This window comes from Phascolarctos cinereus, unplaced genomic scaffold (genome assembly GCF_003287225.1).
Source record: "Phascolarctos cinereus isolate Bilbo 61053 unplaced genomic scaffold, phaCin_HiC Scaffold_1;HRSCAF=81, whole genome shotgun sequence".
Classification (NCBI taxonomy): Eukaryota; Metazoa; Chordata; class Mammalia; order Diprotodontia; family Phascolarctidae; genus Phascolarctos; species Phascolarctos cinereus.
Window position 1 is genome coordinate 45,225,254 of NW_027555514.1, and position 26,869 is coordinate 45,252,122.

At 39.1% G+C, this 26,869-nt stretch overlaps 1 protein-coding gene across 1 annotated transcript in view; it reads right to left on the bottom strand.

Moving 5' to 3' along the window:
- The window catches only part of MYRIP (myosin VIIA and Rab interacting protein), a 431,689-nt gene that overhangs the window by 30,592 nt on the left and 374,228 nt on the right, over nucleotides 1-26,869 (bottom strand). The window contains 1 exon segment of the mRNA XM_078151731.1: nucleotides 19,816-20,055. Within this exon segment, the coding sequence (XP_078007857.1) occupies nucleotides 19,816-20,055 (240 nt within the window).

A 26,869-nucleotide genomic window follows, 5' to 3' on the forward strand; every position in this document is an offset into this window, starting at 1 on the left:
ATAGTTTGAGGAAGGATTTCTATAATCCTCCAATGGTAGCCCATAGATGGCTCTCTCAGGTGCTACTCAGGCCAGCCCCTTTGCTCAAGAACAGACTGAACTGGGAGGCCCATAGCCCTTGGCATTTTAACCTAGAGCCCTGACCCCTCACATCCAAGCAGGCAGCTTCTCTAGATGCACCAATGCAATGAGACATGGTGATGGGCAAAGCAGCCAAAAGCACAAGGCAAATGAAACAGTCTCACCTCTTGTAGCACTGTGGACAAAAATTGTAGCTTTAAACAGACATCTAAAGCCTCACTCTTTTCCTAGGAGAGCAGTTAAATAGAAATTTAGGAAAGAGATATTAATTCCTAGAAAGGAAATAGGCCTATTGAAAAAATATAGATGGTAATATAAAAATATAAAAAGAAAAATGGGAAGTATCACATTCTACTATTTTTCTGAGACTAAACTGTTCATTACAGAGAATTTTGAAACCCCAATGAAGGCTGAATTAGGTGACTTTGTGAAGGGCTAGAATATCTTAGGAGAATGTGATACACCAGAATAATTGATTTTGAATACTGGGACTCCTAAAAATTAGATATGATAGACTCTGACAATTATTGAATGGAAACAGAAAAGAATATACATATTTCTCAGCTGTACATTGTATCCTCACAAAAACTAATCATATCTTGGAACACAAAAGCCTAACAAACAAATATAGAAAAGCAGAAGTATTATAATATCCTTAACTGATCACAATGCAATAAAAATTATATTAAAGGATTGCTTAAAAAGTATAAAGTTAACTAGACACCAAACAATTTAATTTTAAAGATTTGTTCGATGAAACATGTTGTAGAAATGATAGATAATTTCAACATCTAAAAGTTTTGGGAGGCACCCAAAGCAGTCTTTGGGGTAAATTTTTGAACATTAAACATTTTTGTTAAAAAATAAAATAACACATTAGTGAATTGGGAATGCAACTAAAATATTAGAAAAGCAACATAAATTTAAAATCCCAATTAAACATCAAAACAGAAATCTTGAAAATTAAGGAAGAAATTAACAAAATTGAAAACAAACAAAAAAACTTCATTAAATAAATAGAAATAGCAGCTTAAAATAATAAAATTAATAACTAATTTATTGGATTAAAAATAAAGAGGAAAACTAGATTACAAATATCAAAAAATGAAAAATGAGAATTTACAGCAAATTAAGAAGAAATAAAAGATGTTATTAGAAACAATTTTGTCTATCTGCCAATCAAATTAACAACTTAAATGAAATAAATATTAACAAAAATGTAAAATATCTAGATCAGCAAAACAAGAAACCAAAATAAATAAGACGATTTCTGAGAAAGAAATCAAGCCATAAAATGAACTTCCATAGGAGAAAAATGCCTCCAAATCAGATAGATCCATGAATGAATTTTATCAAACATTCAAGAAAAATTCCAATATTACATAAATTGTTTGCAAAAATAGCAAAAGAAAGCATCCTACCAAATTCCTTCTATGACATGGAATTGGTCTTGATACATAAACCAGGGAGAATCAACACAGAAAAAAGAACACTATGATAGGCAGTATCCCCAGTTACTTAGATGCAAAAATTTTAAATAAAATATTAGCAAAGAGACTAAAACAACATATCACAAAGATTATACATTATGATCAATTTGTATTTATACTAAGAATTTGAGGTTGCTTTACTATTAAAAACTATAAACTTAACTATCCGTATTAATAATGAAACAACAAAACCATAGGGTTTTATTAATAGAAATAAGTTTTTGACAAAATACAACACTCATTTCTGCTAAAAGACATAGGAATAAGTGGACCTTTCCTTAAAATGATAAATAGTAAGTAACTAAAACCAAGACTTACTATCATATATAATGAAGATAAAATAGTATATTTCCTAATAAATTCAGGGATGAAACAAAGCTATCCATTGTCACTACTTCTATTTGACCTACTACTAGAACTTCTGGGAATAGCAATAAGCCACAAAAAAGAAACATAGGGAATGATTATAGGTAAAGAAGAAACAAGATAGTCACTTTCTGCATATAGTATACTTAAAGAACACTACAAATTCAACTAAAATTAATTGAAACAATCAACAACTTCATCAGACCTTCAGGATATAAAACAAACTCACAAAAATCATCAGTATTTCTACATATTAGTAATAAAACCCAGCAGGAAGAGATGGAGAGAAAAATTCCATTTAAAATGACTACAAAGTGGATAAAATAGTTGGGAGTTTGCCTATACATGAACTATAGAACTATAACTATATAAAACTCTTTACAGAAATAAAGACACTAACCTTACATTAACCTTAACTCCAAAGAATTGGAAAAACAATAATTGCTTAAGGATAGAATGAACAAAACAATAAAAATAAGGATACTACCTAATTAATTTACTTATTCAGTGCTATACCAAACTACCAAAAGATTATTGTATAGAACTAGGAAAAAAATGACCAAACTTCCTGTGAAAGAAAAATGGGTTAAGAATCTCAAGCAATATAATAAAATGAAATAGAAATGAAGGTCTTTGTAGTGCTGGATCTCAAACTATACTATAAAGCAGTAACTACTAAAACTATTTGATACTATTTTAAAAAACAGATTGATCAGTGGAACAGATTAGGCACGCAACATGCAGAAGCAAATGTATCTGGTACCCTAATACTTGATAGACACAAAGACCTCAGCTACCTTGGCTAAGGACTTACTATTTGACAACAGCTGCTGGGGAAGTTATACAGCAGCAAGGAAGAAATTAGATGTAGACCAATGGCTCACACAGTAATCAAAGATAACCTCCAAATGATATGTGACCTAGATATAAAAGGTCAAATCATATGCAAATAAAACATGGAATAAATTACCTGACAGCTACGTGGATAGGAGAAAAGTTTCTGATGAAGCAAGGAGGAGAGAGGATCACAGAAGATAAAACAGATAATTTTGATTACATAAAATAAAGAAGTTTTTGTGCAAAGAAATCTAATAAAGGTAAGATTAAAAGGGAAATAATTAACTGAGAAAAAAATCTTTTCAGCAAGTTTCTCTGTAAAATTCCCATTTCTAAAATATATAAGAACTGACTCAAATTTATTGAAAAAAAAATCAGTTCCCTAATTGGCAAATACTCTAAAGATATATACAGGTAGTTCTCAAGATAAGAAACCCAGGCTTTCTCTAGCTATGTGAAAAAATGCTCCAAACCCTTACTAATTGAAGAATTGCAAATTAAACCAATTCTTAGATTTCACCTCACACCAATCAGGATGTCAAAGATGACCAAAAATAAATATTGGAGGGGTTATAGGAAAACAGGTTCACTGATGCACCTATGAATGGGTACAACCATTCTGGAAAGCAATTTGGAATTATACATAGAAAAAATTACTAAAAAGTGTACTACTACTAGGCTTATACTCAAAAGAGATTAAAAAAAGAGGAAAAGTTCCTTTTTTTGTGGGAGCAAAAAATTGGACAGTGAGGGGATACTATCCATCAATTAAGGAATGTCTGAATAATTTGTGGTATTTGGAAATAGAGTATTTCAAAAAGACATGGAAAAATGTACATGAACTGATGCAGAATGAAGTAAGCAGAACCTGAAGAACCATTAATACAACATCAATACTATAGAAAAGAACAATTTTGAAGAATTGTATAAACTTACGATGACTAAAATGAACAGAGGAACAAGTTATGCCGAAAAAATAATGTAAAAATAAACAACTTTGAAAACTGTTAAGAACTATGATCAATGCAAGGACCATTCATGATTCCAGAGGATGGATGATGAAATGTACTATCCATGACAGAGAGGTGATGGATTTAGGGTATGGAATGAGATGTATAATCCATATTTTTTTATACACAGCCAGGGAAGGAACTTGTTTTGCTTTACTATGCACTATTCTTGTTGTTATAAGAAATTTGTTTTCCTTTCCTTTTGTTTCCAATGGAATGTAAAGGTCAGAGGAAGAGAAAAATTTCTGTTAATTAAAAATAATAAAAATATGGGGGAGGTACTATAGATGTGGGACTGATGTTGCATCCACTTCAATTGTTTTACTTTGCTACAAGTGACTTCATGAAGAGGAGAACTCTGTAAATTCTTGTAATGTAAGAACAAAACACATCAATAAAACTTAAAAAATATTGATGCTACTTTTGGAACCAAAAGAAGATTTGGTACCCCAAAACAAATCTTTTTGCTTCCACCTTAAAATTTAGAACCCTAAGACTTTGAGTTTCTACTGCTAATGTTAAAGAAACTCTTCTGTGACATTGGAGAAGCCCAGAGGTATTCTCAAACTTTGGTGCACATTTGGGCTAATATAGACATTGGACTAGCCATTAGGAAATTAATTGTGACCTTGTTTGTGAAGGATAAATCTTTTTTTTTTTGAGGAAGACCTTCTATCTTTCTGAGAGCTGTTAGCCAGTGAACGTCTTGGCAGTACGGGGACACATTTATTTCACTGTAATTCACCTGTAAAATGCAAGTCTAATACTTCACAGCTGACCTAATGGAAATGATGGAAATAAACAAAGAAAACTCAATTTAAACAGATGATTTCAGTCAACAGCAGAAAGGTAGACAAGGTGCTAACACTAGACTTTGCTGATAATTCAAGAAAGGCAGCCTGGTGGAATGGAAAGAATGTTGGACGTGCTGATGGAATCACCTGGGTTTGAGTTCTGCTTCAGACAATTTACCAGGCAAGTCACCTAATATTTCTGAGTCTCAGTTTCCTTCCCTGTAAAAAGAGGATAATACCTGTAGTATTTACCTTATAGGAATATTGTGAGGATCAAATAATAAACTATGTCAAGCTCTATAAAAACCCTAGAAGTGCTACATAAATACATTTGTTAGCATATTAGAGTTTTACTACTATTTCTATCATTACTAATGGTAGGTCTCAACTTAGGAAGGCACCATTTTCTAATAATGTATTGGTAACTTGACTTAGAACTCACAATCTATGTTCCAATAGAAGCAATGTTATAGATGGTGGGTAAGGTCCAGTATCTGAAATGTCACCTGAGCATTAACAGTAGTGGACAGAACGTAGTACTTAGAGTCAGAACACCTGGCCTGGCGTCCTGATTCTGCCCACTTTACTAGGCATGCGATGATGAGCAAGACACTGAACCTCTATGATCGTCAGTTTTTTTTGTCTGGTAGGATTGTTGAGGATCAAATGAGATATTGTACGCATGGCACTTTGTAACTATGAGGTGGTTGTTATGTATGGGGGAAAGCTGTTACCATGTAGCTAGGTGATAAAGTAGATAGAGCAGTTGGACCTGGACTCAGGTGGAGCCAAGTCAATATCCAACCCCAAACATTTACTGGCTGTGGGACCCTGGGCAAATCACTTAACCTCTGTCTGCCTTGGTTTCCTCATCTATGAAATGGGGATAATAATAGTACCTCCCTCCCAAGGTCATTGTAAGGATCAAATGAGTAACATTTGTAAAAAGCCTTTGTAAACCTTTAAGTACTATAACTTAGTGTGCTAGAAAGACAATTCCAATCTGGCGATACACTGAAGTGGCATCATTCAGAAGAGGTATCTACTCTTAAGTGCTAGTAACTTGTAAGTCTTTTACATCTGCAACTAAGAAAGAACCTCTGTATAACTTTACATTTACATAAGAGAAGGCATTTCTCTGGGACTATTCCTTCCCAAATTTTCTAAAAAAGAGGAAAAAAACAGTTTTAAGATAAGAATTCTTAACTTTTTTATATGTCATGGCAGTCTGGTGAAGCCTATGGACCCCTTCTCAGAAATTTTTTTTTAGTTCGTAATTGAAGGAAATGCTAAATTTCAATTAAAGGGTAATGAAAATAAAGATGTAACTTTTTGTGCCATTCAGATATACAGACTCCCTGAAATTGATCCATCAACATCCTGGGGGTCCATGAACCCCAGGTTAAGAACTACTGGGCTAAGAGGCCAATGTAGTGGTGCATAAAGATTAAAACCCTCAGTATGCTATTCTTGGGTATTTGTATTTGACACATGCATGAATTTCATAATTAATTTTCATGTGGTATTTTTAAAATTTATTTAGCATTTTTCATATATTAGCTATTTTTCATATATTAGCTCAATTGAGTAGTATAAAAACCCAGTAAGATAAAGAAGACTTTTCTGGTCACCCTGTACCCTCCAGTTTTTATTCTCTTGAAATGACCTTCTATTTAAACTACACGTATCCTGCATATACATTGTTATGTACAAGTTGTCTCCCCCACTAGAACATAAGCTCCCTGAGGGCAGGGACTGTTTTGGCTTCTCTTCGTATTCCCAGCACTTGGCACAGCGCCCACGCCTATTAAATGCTTAATAAATGCATGTTGATTGATGATTATTATCTCCATTTTACAGATGAGACAAAGAAACTGAGTCTCATAGAAATTGTGACTCATCAATTGTTAAACACCTACTCTATCAGTGACAGGATTTGAACCCAGGTCTTCCTGACAGCCAGTCTAGCCATCCATCCATCATGCTGCTTGCACTTATTCCCAGTCCATTAGTCCAAGTTTAGTTGTTGGCCTTTGGTATTCACTATAAATCTTCTTCGAGTGTTCACCAGACTTCTGGAGAATTCAGTTGCATCTTAGCTGTCTAGATGGAGAAATTCTCAAGATATCTGGCAGTGAGGATGGGAGCATGAAAGCCATGATACAGGATACAAGATGCTTTCTCCACTTTCCTCTGATCAGTACAATGACATACCGTGTGTGGTGATCGATAGAGTGAAATGCCAATGACGTGTAAAACCAAGGCTGTCTCATTCCTAAACTGTCACTGTAGGAATATTTTTGGTACCAATATTTTTGTAGGGCAATGTATATTTCTTGAGTTTGTCAAAGACAATGAGATTACAGGGAGAGAATGAGAAGCAGAAACTGTATGCAGATGTTCAAAACAACTAAGATAAGAGGCCTATGGGAGCTGAATCATTTGGCTAATTGTGTTCATTCTCTACTTCACCTGTCATTTGTAGAGAGACACCACTTATGCAGAATAGTTACTCTCAGTAGGGCATAGGAAGCTTATAAATGTGCTCCAAGTATACCTAATTTGTATCATAGCCAGATGGTAATGGATTTTCCCTAGGAGAAACTAAAGCAAGTACTTTCAGAGAAGGAGGTAAAAAAGACAAATTGAAATAATTTCTAATTTCATTAAAATATTATTGATGACCTAGCAGACTTACTTTCTTTCTTTCTTTCTTTCTTTCTTTCTTTCTTTCTTTCTTTCTTTCTTTCTTTCTTTCTTTCTTTCTTTCTTTCTTTCTTTCTCTCTCTCTCTCTCTCTCTCTCTCTCTCTCTCTTTCTTTCTTTCTTTCTTTCTTTCTTTCTTTCTTTCTTTCTTTCTTTCTTCTTTCTTTCTTTCTTTCTTTCACAATTAGGGGTTAAGTGACTAGCCTATGGTCACACAGCTAGTATCAAGTGTCTGAGGCCAGATTTGAACTCAGGTCCTCCTGACTCCAGGGTCAGTGCTCTATCCACTGTGCCTCCTAGCTGCCCCCGACACTTACTTTTCAATTCAGTTCGATAAACTTTTATTAAGTACCTACTATGTGCCAGGCACTGTGCTTAGTGCTGGGGATACAAATAAGAAAAACGTGGGAATCTCTTCAAGGAGCTTACAATCTAAAGGAGGCTGAAAAGTCAGGGAGGACAGTCCAAGGGTGTGGTGATCTGTGGAATTGAAGACAAGTAGAGCTGCTGATGGAACACGGAGCTACCTGGAAGGTTGTGAGTCCTCAATAAAGGAAGACTTTGGGAGAAGTTTAATGCTTCCTCCTCCAGCCCTCCAGTCAGAGAAGGGAGGCAGCTGAGGGTGAGTTGAGAAGGTGTTGAGTGTCAAATACCTTCCAATATTATCTGCCTTTTTACCTTCTGCTTTTCTCTGCTCTTTGGCCTCCTTTCTTGAGAAGTGAAATTTAATGTTTTATTTCCTAAAGTTTTAAGATCTGCTGCATCTGCTCCCTGGCCATTAGGTTAATTTCATTGCCAACACAGAAGGCTCTGATTTTTAGCCCTATGGAATTTTAATTATCAATCCAATTAAAAAAACATTTATTAGGTACCAGTTATGGGTGAGGCATTGGGCTCCAAGTTGGTGATAAAAATATGAAAAAAACCTTTTTCTTAAAAGGTTTTTCCCTAAAGGAACAAACAACAAGGAGGGGGAGAAGATGAAGAGGGAGAGGAGAAGAATGCATACATAATTAAAACACAAGGTAAAATCTGGTAGAGGCAAAGAAAAAAAATCCATCCTAAAATCTTTGGCTCTTTTTTTCTTTGCCTCTATCATAGTGGTAAGAGTGCTGGCTCTGGGGTCAGAAGTCTGGAGTTCAAATCTCACCTTAGATACCTGTAACCTATGTGACTTTGCACAATTTATTTAATCTCCTTGGGCCTCGGCTTTCTCAACTGTAAAATAGAGGGAGGGTTTGGATTAGGCAGTCTCTAGGGTCCCTTCCAGCACTAAATCTGTCATCCTATGATCCTAGTCTCCCTTTTCCGATCAGTCCTACACACAACTGCCAAAGTTATTTTCCTAAAGCAGAGACTGGACTGTAATACTCCTCTGCTCTAAAACTCTCAGTAGCTCCCTATTGTTTATAAGATAAAAGAAAAACAGCCTATCATTGAAGGATTATCAGTCTTTCTTTTTCCAATCTCATTCTATAGTCCTCCCCTTTATGAGCTACTCCATGTTCCTGTCAAATTTGTTTACTAGCTCTTGCCTGAAGGTGACATTCACTTTTCATCCTCAGTGCATTTGCAAAAGCATTCCCTCATACCTGAAATATGCTTTCCCTTCAAACCCACTCCTCAGAATCCTCATATCTTTCAAGACCTAAATTCTATTCCATGTATCCCACAAAAACTTGCTGAATCCTTTTGGTTACCAGCCCCCTTTTCTTCTTCAAAATACCATACATTTGCTCCCCTGTGGACATATCATATCTGCCAATAGAATGTAAGCTCCTTGAGGGCAAATACTATTTTTATTTTTTTCTCTGCATTCCCATTACCTAGCATAGTACCTGGTACAGAGCAGGTGTTTCCTATATGTTTATTGAATTGAATTCTATGAACATTATTTGTATATTATATATAATTATATTTTAATAGCATTTTGGTCTACAAATTACTTTCCTCATTTTACAGATGAAAAATCTAAGGCTCTGAAAGATTAAATGACTGCCCGTTGTCCCATAGTTTGTATTTGGCTGTGGCATGTATTTCTGACTCAGAATGGAGCACATTCCTCACAGTGTGAAGGCTGGTGCCTCCCAAGTGCTCACTGGTTACAGAACAAAAGGCTTGGCACTGCCTGAATAAAGAGGTGTTGGCTGACGGGCAACTTGACTTTTTAAAAATTTTATTTAAATTTATAGAATAAAACAAGCATTTCCATAACATAGTATAATAAAAAAATGATTGCACATGAAACTGCAAGTCTATTATGTACAACTTGCTATTCCTTTTAAATATATAATGAAGTCATGCAAATTTCTTTTTTTCCTTTTTTTCTTCCCTCCCCTCCACCTCACCCTAGAAGTGGCTACCATTAGACACAAATACATATATGTAAATTATTCTATACATATTTCTATTTATCAGTTCTTCCTCTGGATGCAGATAACATCTTTCTTCATATGTCCTTTATAGTTAATTTGGGTATTTATGAGTCAAAATGAATTATTCGCTCAAAGTCAAAGTCATTCTGAAAACAATATTGTTGTTACCGTATACAATGTTATCATGGTTCTGCTCATTTCACTCTTCACTACTTCATGCAAGTCTTTCCATGTTTTTCTAAGGTCATTGAGCTCATCATTTCTTTTTTCTTAAATTAATGTATTTTTAGTTTTAAACATTCACTTCCACAAATTTTTGAGTTCCAAATTTTCTCCCCATCTTGTTCCTCCCCCCACCCAAAGAAAGTGTGCATTCTGAATACCCCTTCCCCTAACCTGCCCTCCCTTCTAATTCTCCCTCCTTCTCTTATCCCCTTCCCCTTCTATTTTCCTGTAGGGCAGGATCGATTTCTATACCTCACTGCCTGTATATCTTATTTCCCAGTTGCATATGAGAACAATTTTTAACATTTGTTTTTAAAACTTTGGGTTCCAAATTTTCTCCCATTCTTCTTCCCCACCCACCCTCATTGAGAAGGCAAGCAACTTGACACAGGTTATACATGTGCAGTCATGCAAAACACTTCCATAGTAGTCATGTTGTGAAAAACTAACTGTATTTTCCTTCATTCTATCCCACCCCCCCATTTATTCTATTCTTTCTTTTGACCCTGCCCCTCCTCAGAAGTGTTTGCTTCTGATTACCCTTTCCCCCAATCTGCCTTCCCCTTTATCATCCTCCCACTCTCTTATCCCCTTCCTTCCTATTTTCCTGTAGGGTAAGATAGATTTCCTTACTCAATTGGACCTCATAATTTCTTATAGTGCAGTAGTGTTCCATCACAATCATACACCACAGCTTTCCCAGCCATTCCCCAATTGATGAGTTTTGAGAAATGGTTGAGAATGAATGAATGGATGGACAGAAAGCATCTTTTAAACACTTACTTTGTGTCAGGTACTTGATAAATTCTGGGGACAATAGCAAGACAGTCCCTGACCTCAAGGTCAGGACATTTTAATAGGGTAAAACAAGAGATATGAGTGAGTGGTGGCCAGGGAAAATGTTAATCTGGGAAGTCTTAGGGATCGTGTGTAAAATACTAGGATAGATAATATGCCCTTTCCAGAAGCAATGGTAGTATTTATTTGATTACTGTTCTAGAACAAAAGGTGGAAGGCAGTGGGGCAGGGGAGGAGGGAAGGGAAGAAGATAGGTGAGGTGGATAGTTGGATGATATATGAAGAATGATCTGGTCTAGTGATTCGAAGACAGAGAATATATCAAGAAGATGGCCAGGGTGACAGGGAAGATGGGATGTGAAGACCATTTCCTTCCTTTGCAGCAACATGTGCTACAGAGTAACAGAAAGCTCTTGGTGTCCAGGTTTTAAATCTGAAATATCTAGAAGTCCTGTCTTGGGCTCTTCCCTTCCCTTGATCACATTCTGATTTGGAGAAGGAAGCCCACTTTTGGGGCAAAGGGAGCTTTTAGGATCATATATTTAAGCTGGAAGAGTCCTTTGTGGTCATTTACATGTGGGTAGACAGAGTCTTGGAGTTACTTTTAGAACTTCATGAATTCTGAAAACACAGCAATGGGGACTAGGGTGAGCTGAGCAGAATAGTGGGAAACTGTGTTGGGAAAGGCAACAGGTTATAAGCCATGCCAAGACAGCTATGTGGCATGATGGGTGGAACACTGTGACTAAAGTCAGGAAGACCTAAATTAAAATTCAGCCTCAGATACTTACTTGCTATATGACTCTGGGGAAGTCACTTGACTTCTGCTTGCCTTAGTTTCCTCAACTTCAAAATGGGGCTAATAATTACATTTGCTTCCTAGGGCTGTTGTGAGGATCAAATGAGATATATTTGTAAAGCACTCAGCACAGTGCCTGGCACACAGTAGGCATCTGATAAGTAACTATTTAACTATTTCCTTCCTTCCTTCCTTCCTTCCTTCCTTCCTTCCTTCCTTCCTTCCTTCCTTCCTTCCTTCCTTCCTTCCTTCCTTCCTAAGGCCCTTTGTATTTGAGGCATCTATTTTCCATTGTCTTCTGCCTTTCTGTCACGACATAGTTGAGGGCACCCTTCTTTCTTTAATTTGGTTGATTGATTAGTTCAACCTTTCTCCCTGTACCCCCAGTTTTATAGATGAGGAAACTGAGATGCAGAGAGAGTGACTTCCCCAAGGTCACCTGAGTAGTTGATGACAGAGATGGGACCAAAGCTAGCGCTCTTGTCCCAAACCCCTCCCCGCCCCAGGATCTCAAGGAATGGCTTCTGCAGGTACGACTTAGAGGAGGGAGGGGGTGTTGTCTCTCTGTCCATGGTCTCATTGGTGCCGAGTGCCTTTGTATAGCCTCAGAGATCATTAGACAGTAAGTCAGCAAAAATGCCCTTAGACAACCTCCAGTGATGCAGTGTTCCAGTCCCAGCTGGCACTGTGCAGTCACAGCCGTAGCCGTTGTGGCCAGGGTTGGAGGCTGTGCAGCTGTCCTCGCCAGCCTCAAACCAACCTCTCACGCTGCACCATCTGTAAGTCAATGGGGCAGAATGGCCAACAGTGACAGACCTTATACACGTCAGTGGTGGAGACGGATGAAGGCAATAGCTCACCCATGCACCAAGATGAGCAAAGAGCAGCCAAATTGGCTAGAAGTGCCCATGAAAAGGAAAGTGCCACTCTGGTTGTTTAATCTCTTTACTGGACTCAGAGCTGGAAGAGCTCCAGTTTAACTCTTTCTTTTTATAAATTAGGGAACCAAGGCCCAGAGAAGTTAAACACCTGGCACAAAGTCACCTAGATTGTAAATGGGACACACAGGTAGGACATGACAGAGCTGGGGTGACTTTAGATTCAGGTGTTCTTGTTTTTCCAAAGTGCATCACTTGGATTACATGCAGGCTGGGCTACATACATAGGTAGAGTCTGGAAGCAACAAGGAAGACCCAGTGTGGGACATAACAGAGCAAGTAGGAATTGTGGCCCCAACAAAAGCACATTGAGGGGCCAGGCCACCACATATGTGCCATACTTTCTTGTACATGCAAAGGACACTCTCCTCACTTTAATTGGGTTGGTTGAATAGTGAGCCTAGATAGATGTTGGGCCACCATGTAGGACAGTGAATAGAATACCATACTTGGAGTCAACAAGGAAGGGAGGAAGGAAGGAATGAAAGAAGGAAGAGAAGAAAGGAGGGAAGGATAGAAGGGAGGGAAGAGAAGAAGGAAAGAGGGAAGGATAGAAAGGAGAGAAGGGTGGGAGGGAAGGAAGAAAGGAAGGAAGGAAAGAAAGTAGAAGGGAGGGAGAAAGGAACAAGGGAAGGAAGGGGGGAAGGAAAGAAGGAAAGAAAGAAGGAAGGAAGGGAGAAGGGGAAGAAGGGAAAGGAAGAGAAGAGAGGAAGGAAGAAGGGGAGGGAAGGAGGCAAAGAAAGAAGGAAAGTGAAAGGAAGAGAAGAAGGGAAGAAAGGGAGGAAATAAGAAAGGAAGGAAATAGGTATCTGTTAAGTGCCTACTATGTGCCAGGTACTGTGCTAAATGCCTGTACAAATTTTATCTCAGTTAATCCTCACAGTAACCCTGAGAATTAGGTGCTATTATTATCCACCTGTGGTGGCTTGTGTGAGTGGAGAGAAGGGAATAAGAGATATTGTGAATGTAGTAACAACATGACTTGGTGACAGACTGGATATGTCAGGTATGTGACAATGAAGAATTAAGGATTATACTCTGGTTGTGAGCCTGGGTGACTTGGAGCATTGTTGTGCCCTCAACAGTAATTGGGGAGTTAGAAAAAGGGGAGAGGGTTGGGGAAAAATAATCAATTCTTTTTTTAGAAAAATTGAGTTTGAGATGTTCATGGGACAACCAATACAAGATGTCCAATAGGTAGGTTGTAATTCAAGACTAGAGGTCAAAAGAGGAGAAAAGGCTGGATAAATAGACCTGAGAGTAATTTGCATAGACATTAAATCTGTGGAGTTGATGAGATCACCAAAGGAGATAGTATAGAAGGAGAAGAGAAGAGGACCAAAGACAGATCCCTTGGGAGAGTCCCATGATGAGCGCACATAATATGATTGAAGAGTAATTTAATGAGCTGTGTATATATTGAATGGGTTTAAAGACATGGAACTGCTCAATAAAGAGAAGACATAAAAAAATACACAGGAAATGACTGTTTATCAAAGCAACTTTTTGTGGTATCAAAGAACCAGAAACTAAGGGGGTGCTCATCAGTTGAGGAACAGTTAAGCAAATCATCATAAAGGAATACTGTAAGAAATAATGAAAGGGACGGTTTCAGAGCAATCTGGGAAGACTTGTATGAATTGATGCAGAGTAAAGTGAACAGAGACAGGAGAATAATTTATACTGTAACAACAACATTATAGAAATGAACAAGGTTGAAAGATTCAAGAATTTTGATCAACACAATTGTCAACTTTGATTCCAAGATAACAGATGATGAAGCACCTGCTGACAGAGGTGGGATGGAATAAACATAGAAAGACACACAATTTTGTACGTGGCCAACATGGGAAATTGTTTTGACTGCACACATTCATTACAAGAATTTTCTTTTTCCTTCCTTCCTTCCTTCCTTCCTTCCTTCCTTCCTTCCTTCCTTCCTTCCTCCTTCCTTCCTTCCTTCCTTCCTTCCTTCCTTCCTTCCTTCCTTCCTTCCGTAGGGGTAGACTGGGAGGATGCTTGCTAGCTTAATAAAAACAAAATTTAATTAAAATCCCCTAGAAAAGGAGTCAGAAGACTTGGTTCTCAGCTCAGTTATTACAAATTGGAGGTATAATCTTAAGCACTTCATTTAACCTCTCTAGCCTTCAATTTTCTAATCTTTAAAATGAGGGGATTGGTTGGAATAGATGATCTCTAGAGGCCATTTTGAGCTTCTGTCCTATTACTTCTTTATTTGTAATTAAATATTTCCCCTCCTTTCTTCCCTGTCTTCCCCCTAAGAGTGCCATCTTCCTGAGAACAGTCAGGCACTTGGTCAAATATGTTTTAGTTGTAGTTCAGGTCTTTGATCTCATCTTTGTAGGGAACTTCCATTGTGGAAACTCCATGTACTGATGGAGATGATGAACTCTTCTATCATTTCTAACCTTGGAGGTTTGCCTGGGGGCCCTCAAAATTAGTTGAGAAGCAGTTATTAAGGACACACAGTGTTGGGCACTGTGTTAAGCCTCGGTTGTCCAAAAGGCAAAACTAGTTCCTGCCCTCAGGGAACTTACATTCCAACAGATACCAAGTAATTAACCAGGTACATTCAAGACATATACAGAGTAGACTGAGGTGATTAATCTTAGAGGGGAAAGATAACTAGGTGTTTAAATGACCTGTATGTGGTCGTATAGTCTATGTGAGAGAGAGCGCTTCTAGCCAAGTCTGCCTAATTCCCTGGATGGCCCTCCATCTATGACATCCCACTGCCTCTCATAATGTCTTTTGTGTATCAGGAAGCAGTAATGAATGGCAGCTACCACGCTACTCTGATTCCTTTGGCCCATCCACTCTATCCTGTGTTCTAGGATTCATGCCATAAAGTCCCAATGCTTTTCTAATTATTGTAAGAGGAAGCTACCTATAGCTGATGCTTCAGTTAAAGAAACTAGCTTAGGAAAAGACTTGTATTAAAATCAAGACTAATCACCATCTTTTCTCTCTGTGGAAGCAGGCCAGAACCTGCAGAGAAGTCCTTCAGGGAGGCAGAATCTCTTTTTCCAATATATTATTAAACATTCTGTGTATGTTTTAAAGCTTCAAGGAAAGGGAGATCAGCCTAGCTGACTTTATATGACAGTGTTATCCATCTGCCAAGAGACACAATGAGATGCATCTGACTGTCCTGCAGGTTATGCGCAATAGCCTGAACTGATCAGGCAGAGTGGAGGTGGGTGCCACAATGCAATCAGGAGAGATCTGGATTCCAATCCTACCTGTGACACTTAGTAGCTGTGTGACTGTGGTCAGAGCAATGTCTCTGAGCCTCAGTAAAAGGCAGGGGTAATACCCATAGTACCTCTCTCAAAGGTCTGTTGTGAGGGCCAAATGAGATAATGCATATAGAGAGCTTGGCAAATCTCACAGTGCTACTATATAAATGCCAATCGTTGCTATTATTATTATTTGTATTTTTAACATAGGAAAGAGAAAAAGAGAAAGAGAGGGAGAAACAGAGATAGAGACTGAGAGCATACTCTGGCCTCAAAGCTAGGATAATTTAGGTTCAAATACCACCTCTGAGACAAACTGGCCATGGCCAAGTCACTTAACCTCTCAGTGACTCTGGGCAACTCTAAGACTGTAATAGAAAAGATGAGAAAAGATGCGAACCTGTATTGGTAGAGAGAGTTGACTCCTCTGAAAGTTCCTTATACTGCTGAAATCACAGGCCTAGTCCCTATCCCTACTGCTGTCTTTAAACAAAAGCATGCATTTGGTAAATATTTTTCCTATAAAATAAATAGTAAAAGTCTTTCTTAAATAATCAATGAAAAAAATCTACTCAAATCTCATTCCCAAATTTTGTTTTTACTCTTCTTTTATGTCTGTCTTGTCTTTCCACGTTGATTTAAAAAAAAAAGGGGAAGCACATTTTAAATATTATTCAAATAATTGTCTATGCTAGTGGTGTTGAACACAAGTAGAAACTGAGACATTAAACCATCACATAAGGATCCCTGCTGGTTACATATTGACTTAGAAAACCACATATTAACATTATGTTCGATTTTATTTTTATTTATTTTGTTCAATATTTCCCAATTATATTTTAATCTAGTTTGTCCCCACTCATGATCATGGCTGTCTAATGTGGGCTGGGCCTCATGTTGGATACCTATTGTCTATCATTCAAACTTGCTTTCTTATGCATTCATTTCTGCTGAAAATTAAACTCCCCCTGGGGTGATTTTGATTATACATTGAACAATTTTAACATGTTTGTGTGTCTTTTCCATTGGAAGTAACATTATCTGACCAAGCCTTCTGAGTAGAACCCCTGGGCAGCTGGCTACGTGGGCCATCCAACCCTGAGCAGGCTTAGGTCAGCACTCACAGGGCATCTGCTTCCAGATGTTATCACCATTAGATCTCACTTTTATTCTTGGCGCTAAGTGAGCAACTCACTGGCATAATCCAGTTTCTTTTCTTGTCCTTGGTTCCTAGGCCCATGTTTATTAACACATGAGAAACAAAGCAGAAGCTGCTACAAAGTTCACCTTCAGAAAGTCTGGTCTCAAAACCACTGGGAAAGGACAAACAAACATTTTTTCATCATGAGTGTACTCTCAGTGATGCCATATGGCTGTGGATGATGGAACACTGCAGGGCAGGAGTGATGTGAACGGTAGGGGTGAATATATAAATAGAATCATAGACCTGGAGCTACATAAGCCCTCAGAGTCAAATCTTTTCATTTTCTGAGGCCCACAGAGCTCAAGATATCTGAGGTAGGATTTGAACTCACAGTCTGACCTTTAGAGTCAGTGCTTTTTCCACTATGTTGTTGTTCAGTCATATCTGACTCTTTGTGACCCCACTTGGGTTTTTTTTTTTTGGCAGAGACACTGGAATGGTTTGCCCATTCCCTTCTCCAGGCTCATTTTACAAATGAGGAAACTGAGCCAAATAGGGTTAAGTGACTTGCCCAGGGTCACATAGCTAGTAAATGTCTGAGGCCAGATTTGAACTCAGGAAGACGAGTTTTCTTGACTCCAGGCCCAGTGCTGTATCCATTGGACCATCTAGCTGCCCCCGGTTAGTTTTCCACTACACCGTCTGTTATTAACACCTTATGTGTAAAATAACAACGAAGTATAATAACATAGAATAACATTGTTACATGGAAGCAATTTGATGTGTAAATATGTATGGGAATAGTGACAAAGCATCTCATGACCTTTTATATAGGATTTGCACACAGTAAGTGCTTAATCCAGGCTTTTTCTTACATTTATTCATCCATTTATTCATTCTTAGGGATGAATGGAAAAGAAGTGGATTGGTTTTATAGTGTGACTGAAGGATATAATACGGATGCTCCATTAGTGTGGATGCAAGGTAGAGATAACTAGAGGAAGAACCCCTGTGAACCTGCCTTTGAAAGATGTATGTATTGGAGTCAATGGACAAGAGTTGGATAAGATAGAAGGAACTGACAGGTGGCAATCAGCACCAGTGGAGGGAATGCCCATGTGGATGAGAACACAGACCTGTTAAAGTGTTGAAGAGGCTGATACCCAGTTAAGAAAAGTACTTCATAAACTTTGAAGGAAAAGCTGATTAAACATTACTTTCCTTCTCCCATTCTGGCTGGTCCAGCCAGACCAGCCTCCTTGCTGTTCCCCCCACACAACATTCCATTCCCATATCCATGTCTTTGCATAGCAGTAGGATTTAAACCCAAGTCCTTTGGCCTCAAATCTAGAATTCTTTCTATTGCATCATCTTTTTTCTTGGTTTCCAAGAGATATTGATACTTTTGGGGTAAAATGATCACCCTTTTTTCTGCCTGCTTCCAGATACCAGGGTGCTTTCACCTGGCCAGTGAAGGTCACTCCACACAAGTTTCAACATTGACCAGTGGTCAGAGAAAACGTAGGCTGTGCTTTGAGGTTCAGAATGACAAGAGAACTTATGGGGAATCTGAAAAGCTTCCCTGTATCGTCAGCTCATTTATTGTTCAGCACACGATCCAGGCCATTTCTAAATGCTTTCTACCACACAAGGACCATTTGGAAAAGAAGAAAAACCAAGTTCTTTTTGATGCTAGTGCACAAAATAGGCTTTGTTTCTTTTCAAAACAGTTGCTGTGTGGGAGCAACCATTTTTTTCTCTAGCACTAAACTGAGCTTAGCTCTTATCTTTTCTGAGATGTCCCACAAAATAGGTTTCAGCACCGTAAATTAATCAGATAACAGTTAAGACTGATAGCACATAGAGATGGGAGCATGGAAGAATTGCCGATTAGTGAGACCACCTTGGCATAATTACCTAGCTTTGGATCAAGGGCAAGTGTGAAGTTCCTAAATCCATGTTCATCATTAAGCTTTGCCACACTGGCCCAAATACAGACTGCCTTTCTCCTCTGCTCCATCCCCAACTGCCTCAGTTTAACTTGCACAAAACCTGAATGTGACCAATAATTGGTGTTATTTTTTCTCTCTCTGTACACACACACACACACACACACACACACACACACACACACTCTTCCACTTCAAAGAGATTGTATTTTGTGGGTGGAGACTATAGTAAGGCCAGCCCCATGCGCACACCACTGGGGTATACTATTCTCTTCCACTACTATCAGTGACTCTTGTCACCAACTGATAATAAATAGGGAGCCTTCTGTAAGAAAAAAAATGGTCCTCAGTAAGGTGAATCAACCCAGCTTAATTCAACCAAGAAAACTAATGTGAAGTAAGAGGTAGAGCTTCAATGTTGAGAATAACCAAGTATAACTTTTGTGGTTGTTATGCTTGCTTTTCAGTTGTGTCCAACTCTTCATGACCCCATTTGGAGTTTTCTTGGCAAAGACACTGGAGTAGTTTGCCACTTCCTTCTCCAGCTCATTTTATAGATGAGGAAACTGAGGCAAAGAGGGTTAAGGGACTTGTCCAGGATCACACAGCTAGGAAGTGTCTGAAGCCAGATTTGAACTTAGGAAGAGGAGTCTTTCTGATTCCTAGCCCAGTGCTCTATTATTTCCTCCTAAATATTGTCTTTGTTATTATATAGATCCAATCTACAGGGAAGCAGGCCAAGCATTTGGTTTTTTTTAATCTCTAAACTTTTAACAAGTTAGAGGATTACATAAAACCAGTAACCTCCAACTAAAAACCAGACTGAAAACAGTGGGAAGAAACAGAAGAAAAGAAAGAACAAATGGGTAAATCCAGCTATCCCTCCCCAGCTGTGTCTAAGCAGAGGAATCCGATGATGAACAGAAGGACAGATGTGGCTGTCGTTTTGAGCAGACACTCATTGCAGTTTATAAACTGGTTTATACCATGTATATAACCTGTGCCAAGCGCAAGCTGCCAGCCCAGGGTTTTTACAGAACTCACCTTCTTCAGTTCCTCTTGAATGCACTGGCCATTGTCTTCTGAGGACAGACTTTCTTTCTGATGGTCAGATTCTGTCCTGGCCTCTGACTCCTGTTCTTCACCTGAAGATGTTTCCTTCTCGCTCATTTTAGCAGCTAATTCAAACAACCTGGATTTCAGTTTCTCCTCTGTGGCATTTGTTCTGCTTTTATGACGGTGATCTTCACTGCTGATATCAGTCTCTGACAGATCATCAAAAACCTAAAATGCAAACCAGGATGGGGAACCAAAGAAACACCTGTCTCAGCTGGGATATTGACAGCAGTTTCTAAAAAGCCTCTCACTCATGGGGCAGACAGTCTGGGAAAGAAACAGATTTTCACCTTGAGCAGTATTTTCTATATTTTATGTTTTCTTCCTTGGTACAGAGAGGCACTTACTTTCATGGTTTTTAAAAGTGCATTCTTATATCTATTCAATTTCACAAACATTTATTAAACACATACTATGTGCCCAGAGGCTACCGGGTAGCTCAGTGGCTAGAGCGGAAGACCTGAGTTCAAATCCAGCCTCAGACACTTAGTAACTGTGTGACGCTGGGCCGATCATTTAACCTTGTCTGCCTCAGTTTCCTCACCTGGAATACAGGAATAATAATAGTAGCTATCTTCCAGGGTTGTTGTGAGGATCAAATGAGATGACTTTTTTTTATTAATTTATTTTGATTTATCAACAATCACTTCTATATACTTTTGAGTTTGAAATTGTTCTCCCCCTTCCTCCCCACCACCCTCCCCAAGACAGCTCATGATCTGATATAGGCTATTGAGATGATATTTGTGAAGCACTAGCACAATGCCTGGCACATAGTAGGTGCTTGCTTGCTTGCTTTCCTGTGTGCCAGGCACCATGTTAAGTGCTAGAGTTATAAAGACAAAAATAAAACACTTCCTAGTTACACATGTGCAAATTGTTTCCACCATCAGAAGGCAAGTTCCTTGAAGGAGGTAACTGTTTCACTTTTGTCTTGGTAACTGCAGCACCTAGTACAATGTCTGGTACATAATAAATGGTTGCTGTTGAGTTACTTTTCAATTGCGTCCAACTCTCCGTGAACCCATTTGGGGTTTTCCTGGCAAAGACACTGGTGTAGTTTGCCATTTCCTTCTCCAGCTCATTTTACATATGACGAAACTGAGGTAAATAGGGTTAAGTGATTTGCTTAGGGTCTCACAAATAGTGTCTGAGGCTGGATTTGAACTCAGGTCTTCCTGACTCCAGGCCCAGAGTTCTATCCACTGAGCCACCTAGCTGCTACATATAACAAATTACATGTTGATTAATCAGTACATCTCAAGATGCTCAAATTCTACTGGACATTAAGTAATATACTCTTCTAAAGGTTCAAAAGAAACCCTGGGCAAATGCTTAGTAGCCTACAAAACTTGGTTTCTCCTATGAACATTTAGCAGCTTCACCTCTTCCTCCCGAGCCTTCCTATCTCACACCTCCAATTCCAGGCTGATTTCCTGGAGGCTTGGCATGATTTCTCCTAGACTTTGGCATATGGATTCTGACAGGCTAATAATTTCCAAGGCTCAGGGAGTTCACTCAATGGAGGGAGGTCTGTATTTCAGCTTGACTGCTCATCAGTTCATGTCTGTCTCTTTGTCAGTTTGCATTTCGTAACTGCTTTGGAAGGAGAGACTAACTTTGATGAAATCTGTTGCAGGGCTAAAGGGTGGCGTAACAGTTCACTTTTGATTGGTGTTTCAGTTAACCATGTTGAGATTAAGTAGTAATTGCTGAGACTTTCAAACAGGCATGTCTCTCAAAATTTTAAACAAATTACAATGAAATTGAGTCCTGAAGGAAAAGTTTCACAGATATACGACTATGGAAAGACTGCTACGGTTCACAGAACTGATGAGTACATAAATTTAAGGATTATTGATAATGCATACTTGTACTTTGAAATTTTGCAGAATCATACAAGTGTCAGATACTGTCCCGATGAGGGTGATAATACAATGACATAACTGCATCGGTCAACACCAAACATGATCTTAAGCATAGGAGGGTAACTAAGTGGAATTTGGCCTAATCAACTTTCTGATCCAAAATAAGCAACATCAGTATCTCAAAAGGGCAGCTAGGTGGTGCTGTGGATACAGTGTAGGGCCTAGAGTCAGGAAGCATCACCTTCCTGAGTTCAAAGCTGGCCTCAGACACTTACTAGCTGAGTGAACCTGGGCAAGTCATTTAACCCTGTTTGCCTCAGTTTCCTCAACTGTAAAATAGCTGGAGCAGGAAATGGCAAACTACTCTAATATCTCTGCCAAAAAAAAATCCATTGGGCATGACTCAAATGACTGAACAACAGTAACAGATATCTCAAAGGAAAAATGGCTTTAAATTTCATTTAGCGCTTGACTGAATATTTGTTACAGAAAATTTGTTTTTATTTTGGTTTTCAATGGGGTGGTGGGGCAGAGCAAGAGAAAATAAATTTTTGGCAATGTTTAAAAGAGGGGGTGGAGGATTGCTAGAGATGTCACTGTACTATTAGTTTTATTTAACTGTTTTGCTTTTTTTTTTTTAACAGAGGACTATTGTGAAGTAGGAGTGATCCATAAATGTATATAATGTAAAAACAAAAGTCATCAATAAAACTTTAAAAGATAAAAAAATTCTACAAAATCTACAAAACTGTTGTTTTCTTTCTATCATCTTATAAGATTTCACAATTTTCATGTGTGCCAATTCTTTCTAAAAATTTAATGTATTTTAGTCTTAATTAATTTTTTTAAAGATTGAGTCTTCCTACTTCATCTAGGTTAGAATTACAGTGGCTGGCTACTTATGGGCCCACTCCTACTACTCATCAAGGCAGGGGCAGCTTGACCTGCTCTGTTTTTTTTTTTTGGTGAGGCAATTGGGGTTAAGTGACTTGCCCAGGGTCACAAAGTTAGTGTCAAGTGTTTGGTCCGAGTCTGGATTTGAACTCAGGTCCTCCTGACTTTAGGGCTGGTACTCTGTCCACTGTGCCACCTAGCTGTCCTGACCTGTTCTGGTTTTGACCTGGGCTAGTTCACCCTTCCTTAGGCAACCTGGAGGCCCCCTGATCCTATGGGCCCACCATCCTCATGCTGGACAGTGCAGACACACAATCGGCTTAGTGCACTGTAGCTTAGGACTCCTGAGCCCATGAGATTGCCAGCTTCTGTCTCCTTGGCAATTGGGGATTACATATGCCACCACACCTTAGCATAAGTACCAATTTCTAACTGAAGTTTAGAGTTATTCATAGAATGTAGACCTAATTTAAACATCAACTAAATTTTGTTCACAACATGTATTGGTATGTACATTTATTCCTAAACAGATAGCTAACCTTCAGAACTCTGCAGAGTTGTTAAAATGGAAATATTTTAAAAGAATAATTAATATATGTACCTAATATGGGCAGACCATTTAATCCACATTAATACAATGTCAAGGGAACTTGGAGAAGGCACCCTGCATGCTGGGTAGCCCCTGTGAGGTAAACTAATGGTATGATATACAGGAGTGTTCTGCTAGCTGGGAAATCTGCGTTATTGGAGGAGTATCCTTCTGCAGATATCCACAAGGATAAGAAGTGTGTGTGTGTGGGTGTGTGTGTGTGTGTGTGTGTGTGTGTGTGTGTGTGCGTGCGCGTAGTGAATCTTTCTTCAGAAATCTGAGACCTGCTACAGGACACAAGCCTCTTTTCACTTGAGAGAAGCTAGTGAAATATTCAGGACATACAGAATAGACAATGTGGTGTATTTGACACTGAAATCTCAAGGAAATGAAGCACTACCACCATCTAGTGGCAAAAAGTTGAATAATGTTCAAAAAATGGTTGAACCTAGAGAAAAGGTTGATATTAATGAATGTTTCCATAAAGCTCCAGGAATGGCCCAATAGTATTAAAGTAATCCATCTTATTCTCACAGATTCCCCTTTAGACTCATTCTTCAACTGAGTAAACATTTCCAAATTTGGGGAAATGAACCTTTGAAAAAATTCCAAAAGCCCTCTCTGATGTTCCCTCCCCACAAAATTTCTCTTGTAATGTCAAATTTCAACAACCAGGCAGCAACATTTAGTAAGCACCTGCTATGATGTACCAGTCATTGTGTAAGTGCTGCGGATGCAAGTAAATGCAAAAAACCCCAACAGCTCTCTCAAGGAACTCAGAATCGAATTGGGGAGATGCTATGCAAATAGTTTTAAATGAACAAGCTACATAGAGGATAAATTAGAGATAAATAACAGAAGGAAGGCACAAACATTAAGGGGGAGCATGAAAGTCCTCTTATAGAAGCAAAGATTTTAGTTGGGACCTGAAGGAAACCAGCGAATTCAGGAAGAGGAGAGAAAGGAGAGGGTATTCTAGACATGGGGGACAGCCAGTGGAAACACACAATAGGGAGATGCTGTCTTGTTCATGGAACAGTAAGGAGGACAATGTCACTAGACTGTAGAACATGTGAATTTGAGTAAGGTTTAAGACGACTGAAAAGGTAGGAAGGGCCAGGTTACGAAGAGTTTTGAAGGCCAAATAGAATATTTTATATTTGGTCCTGGCAGTGATAGGAAACCACTGGAGTATGTTGAATATTTGGGTGCCATAGTCAGACCTGGATGATTTTGACAGCTGAGAGGACAAGTGAGGAGAAATTGAGGCAGGCAGACCCACCAGCAGGCTACTGCAATAGTCTAAGCATGAAGTGTTGAAGGCCTGTATCAGGGTGGTGGCAGTGTCAGAGGAGAGAAGGGGGTGCATATGAGAGATGATAGGAAGGGAAAATCATCAGGTCTTGACATCAGATTGGATATGGTGGGGTGGGACAGAATAAGGAGGTAAGGATGACACCCAGGTTGTAGGCCTGAGTTACTGGGAGGTTGGTGGTATCTTTCATAGAAATAGTAAAGTTTAGAAGAGGAATCAGCTAGGTGACTTAATGGATAGACCACCAGGCCTGGAGTCAGGAAGACCTAAGTTCAAATCTGGCCTCAGACACTTACAAGCTGTATAACCCTGGGCAAGTCACTTAATCTCTGTTTGCTTTAATCTCCTGGAAAAGGAAATGGTAAACCACTCCAGTATCTTTGCCAAGAAAACCCCACGGACACTATGGTCCACAGGGTCACAAAGAGTTGGACACAACCGAACAATAAAGTTTAGAAGAAGACAGGATTTGAGAGGAAAGATGATGAGTTCAGTTTTGGACTTGTCCAGTTTAAAATGTCTATGGGACATTTTATAGTTTGAGATATCTTGTAGGCAGTTGGAGTTTGAAAGTCATCAGCATAGGGATGATCATTGAATGCATGAGAGCTGATGAAATTACCAAGGGAAATAGCAGAGGGAGAAGAGAAAAGGGCTCAAGATAGAGCCCTGTGGGACACCCAAGGTTAGCAGGTGTGACGTGATGAAGAGACAGAAAGGGAGGTTGAGGATTGGTCAGATAGTTAGGAGGGGAACCTGGATTGAAACCCAGAAATGAGTATTAAGGAGAAGAAGGTGACAGGTCAAGGACATTGAGAAAAGGCCCACCATTAAAGTTGGCCCCTGAGAGAGCATTGGTAACTTTGGGGAGAGCAGTTTCCGTGGAATGATGAGGTTGGAAGGCAGACGGTAGACAATTAAGAAGAGAAGAGGGAAAGTAGAGGCATCAGTCGTAAGATGGCTTTCTCAAAAAGTTTAGCCTTAAAAGGGAGGGGAAATATGGATGATAGCTAGTGGAGATGGGTGGACCAAGTGAAGGTTTTTGAGGATGTGGGAGGCATGAATATGTTTGTTGGCAGTAGGAAATGAGCCAGTAGAGACAAGGATTGAGGAAAGATAAGTGTGAGAGTGGGGATGCCAGGGGGGCAATCTGCTGACGAAAATGGGATGAGAGCTAGATTGTGAAGGAAATGTTGGACAGTGTAGTGTAAGCGATGTTGAATCTATAGACAACATGGGTTCCAATCCTGGCTCTAACACTTGCAATCCATATGGACTTCCAATCTCTCCGCTCTTTAATACATCCTCTAGACCTCACACTAATCTTTCTAAAGCACGAATCTGACCACATTACCTCACCTGGCTCCCTGATGACCCGAACTCCTGAGCTTGCATTGGCTATTCTCATTGAGTCATTTCAGTCGTGACTGACTCTTCACGACCCCATCTTTCTTGGCAAAGATCCTGGAGTGGTTTGCCATTTCCTTCTGCAGATCATTTTACAGGTGAGGAAACTGAGGCAAACAGGGTGAAGTGACTTGCTTAGAGTCTCATAGATAGTAAGAGTCTGAGGCTGGATTTGAACTTATGAAGATGATTCCAAGCCCAGTGCTGTATCCACTGTGCCACTTAGCCCTTGATTACCTGACCCTAGCGTCCCTCTACGGGCTTATTATACACTATTTTGTTCATGCCTATTGCATTCCTGCCAAACTGCACAAGTTGCTAGTCTCTGATCTCAGAATTCAAATTCTTATCTCCATGAGCTGGCTGGCCCCACGCCTCCTCCCTTCTTCCTCTTAGAATCTCTAGCTTCCTTCAAAGCTCACCTTGTGTATCCTTTGTGAAGCCTTTTGTGATCCTCTTGACTAGTCAATTCTCTCTCCACTCTGCTCAAATAATCACATCTATAATTCTCTATGGACATGCTTTATCTGCCCTTCCCCTCCCCCCCCCAAGCTCTTTGGAGGCAGAGGCCACTTTATTTTCCTCTTTGCATCCCTAACACCTAATGTAGTGTCTTGCTCCTAGTAGGTTCTACACAATTGTTTATTATTCAATATTAACAGACTCCTGAAGACCTAGAGTGAGGGGCAATGCAATGTGATACAAAGAGGGCTGGGGTGTGTAATCAGAGGACCCGGGTTTCAATGCTGGTTCTGCTATTTACTACCTGTGCAACCTTGGACAAATCATTAACCTCTCTGGGCTTCAGTTTTCTCATCTGTGAGGCTCCTTCCAGCTCAGAAACCTTGGAGCATGAGATAGTGGACGGGATATGACTTGTGAGTCAAGAAGACTTGGGTTCAAATCCTA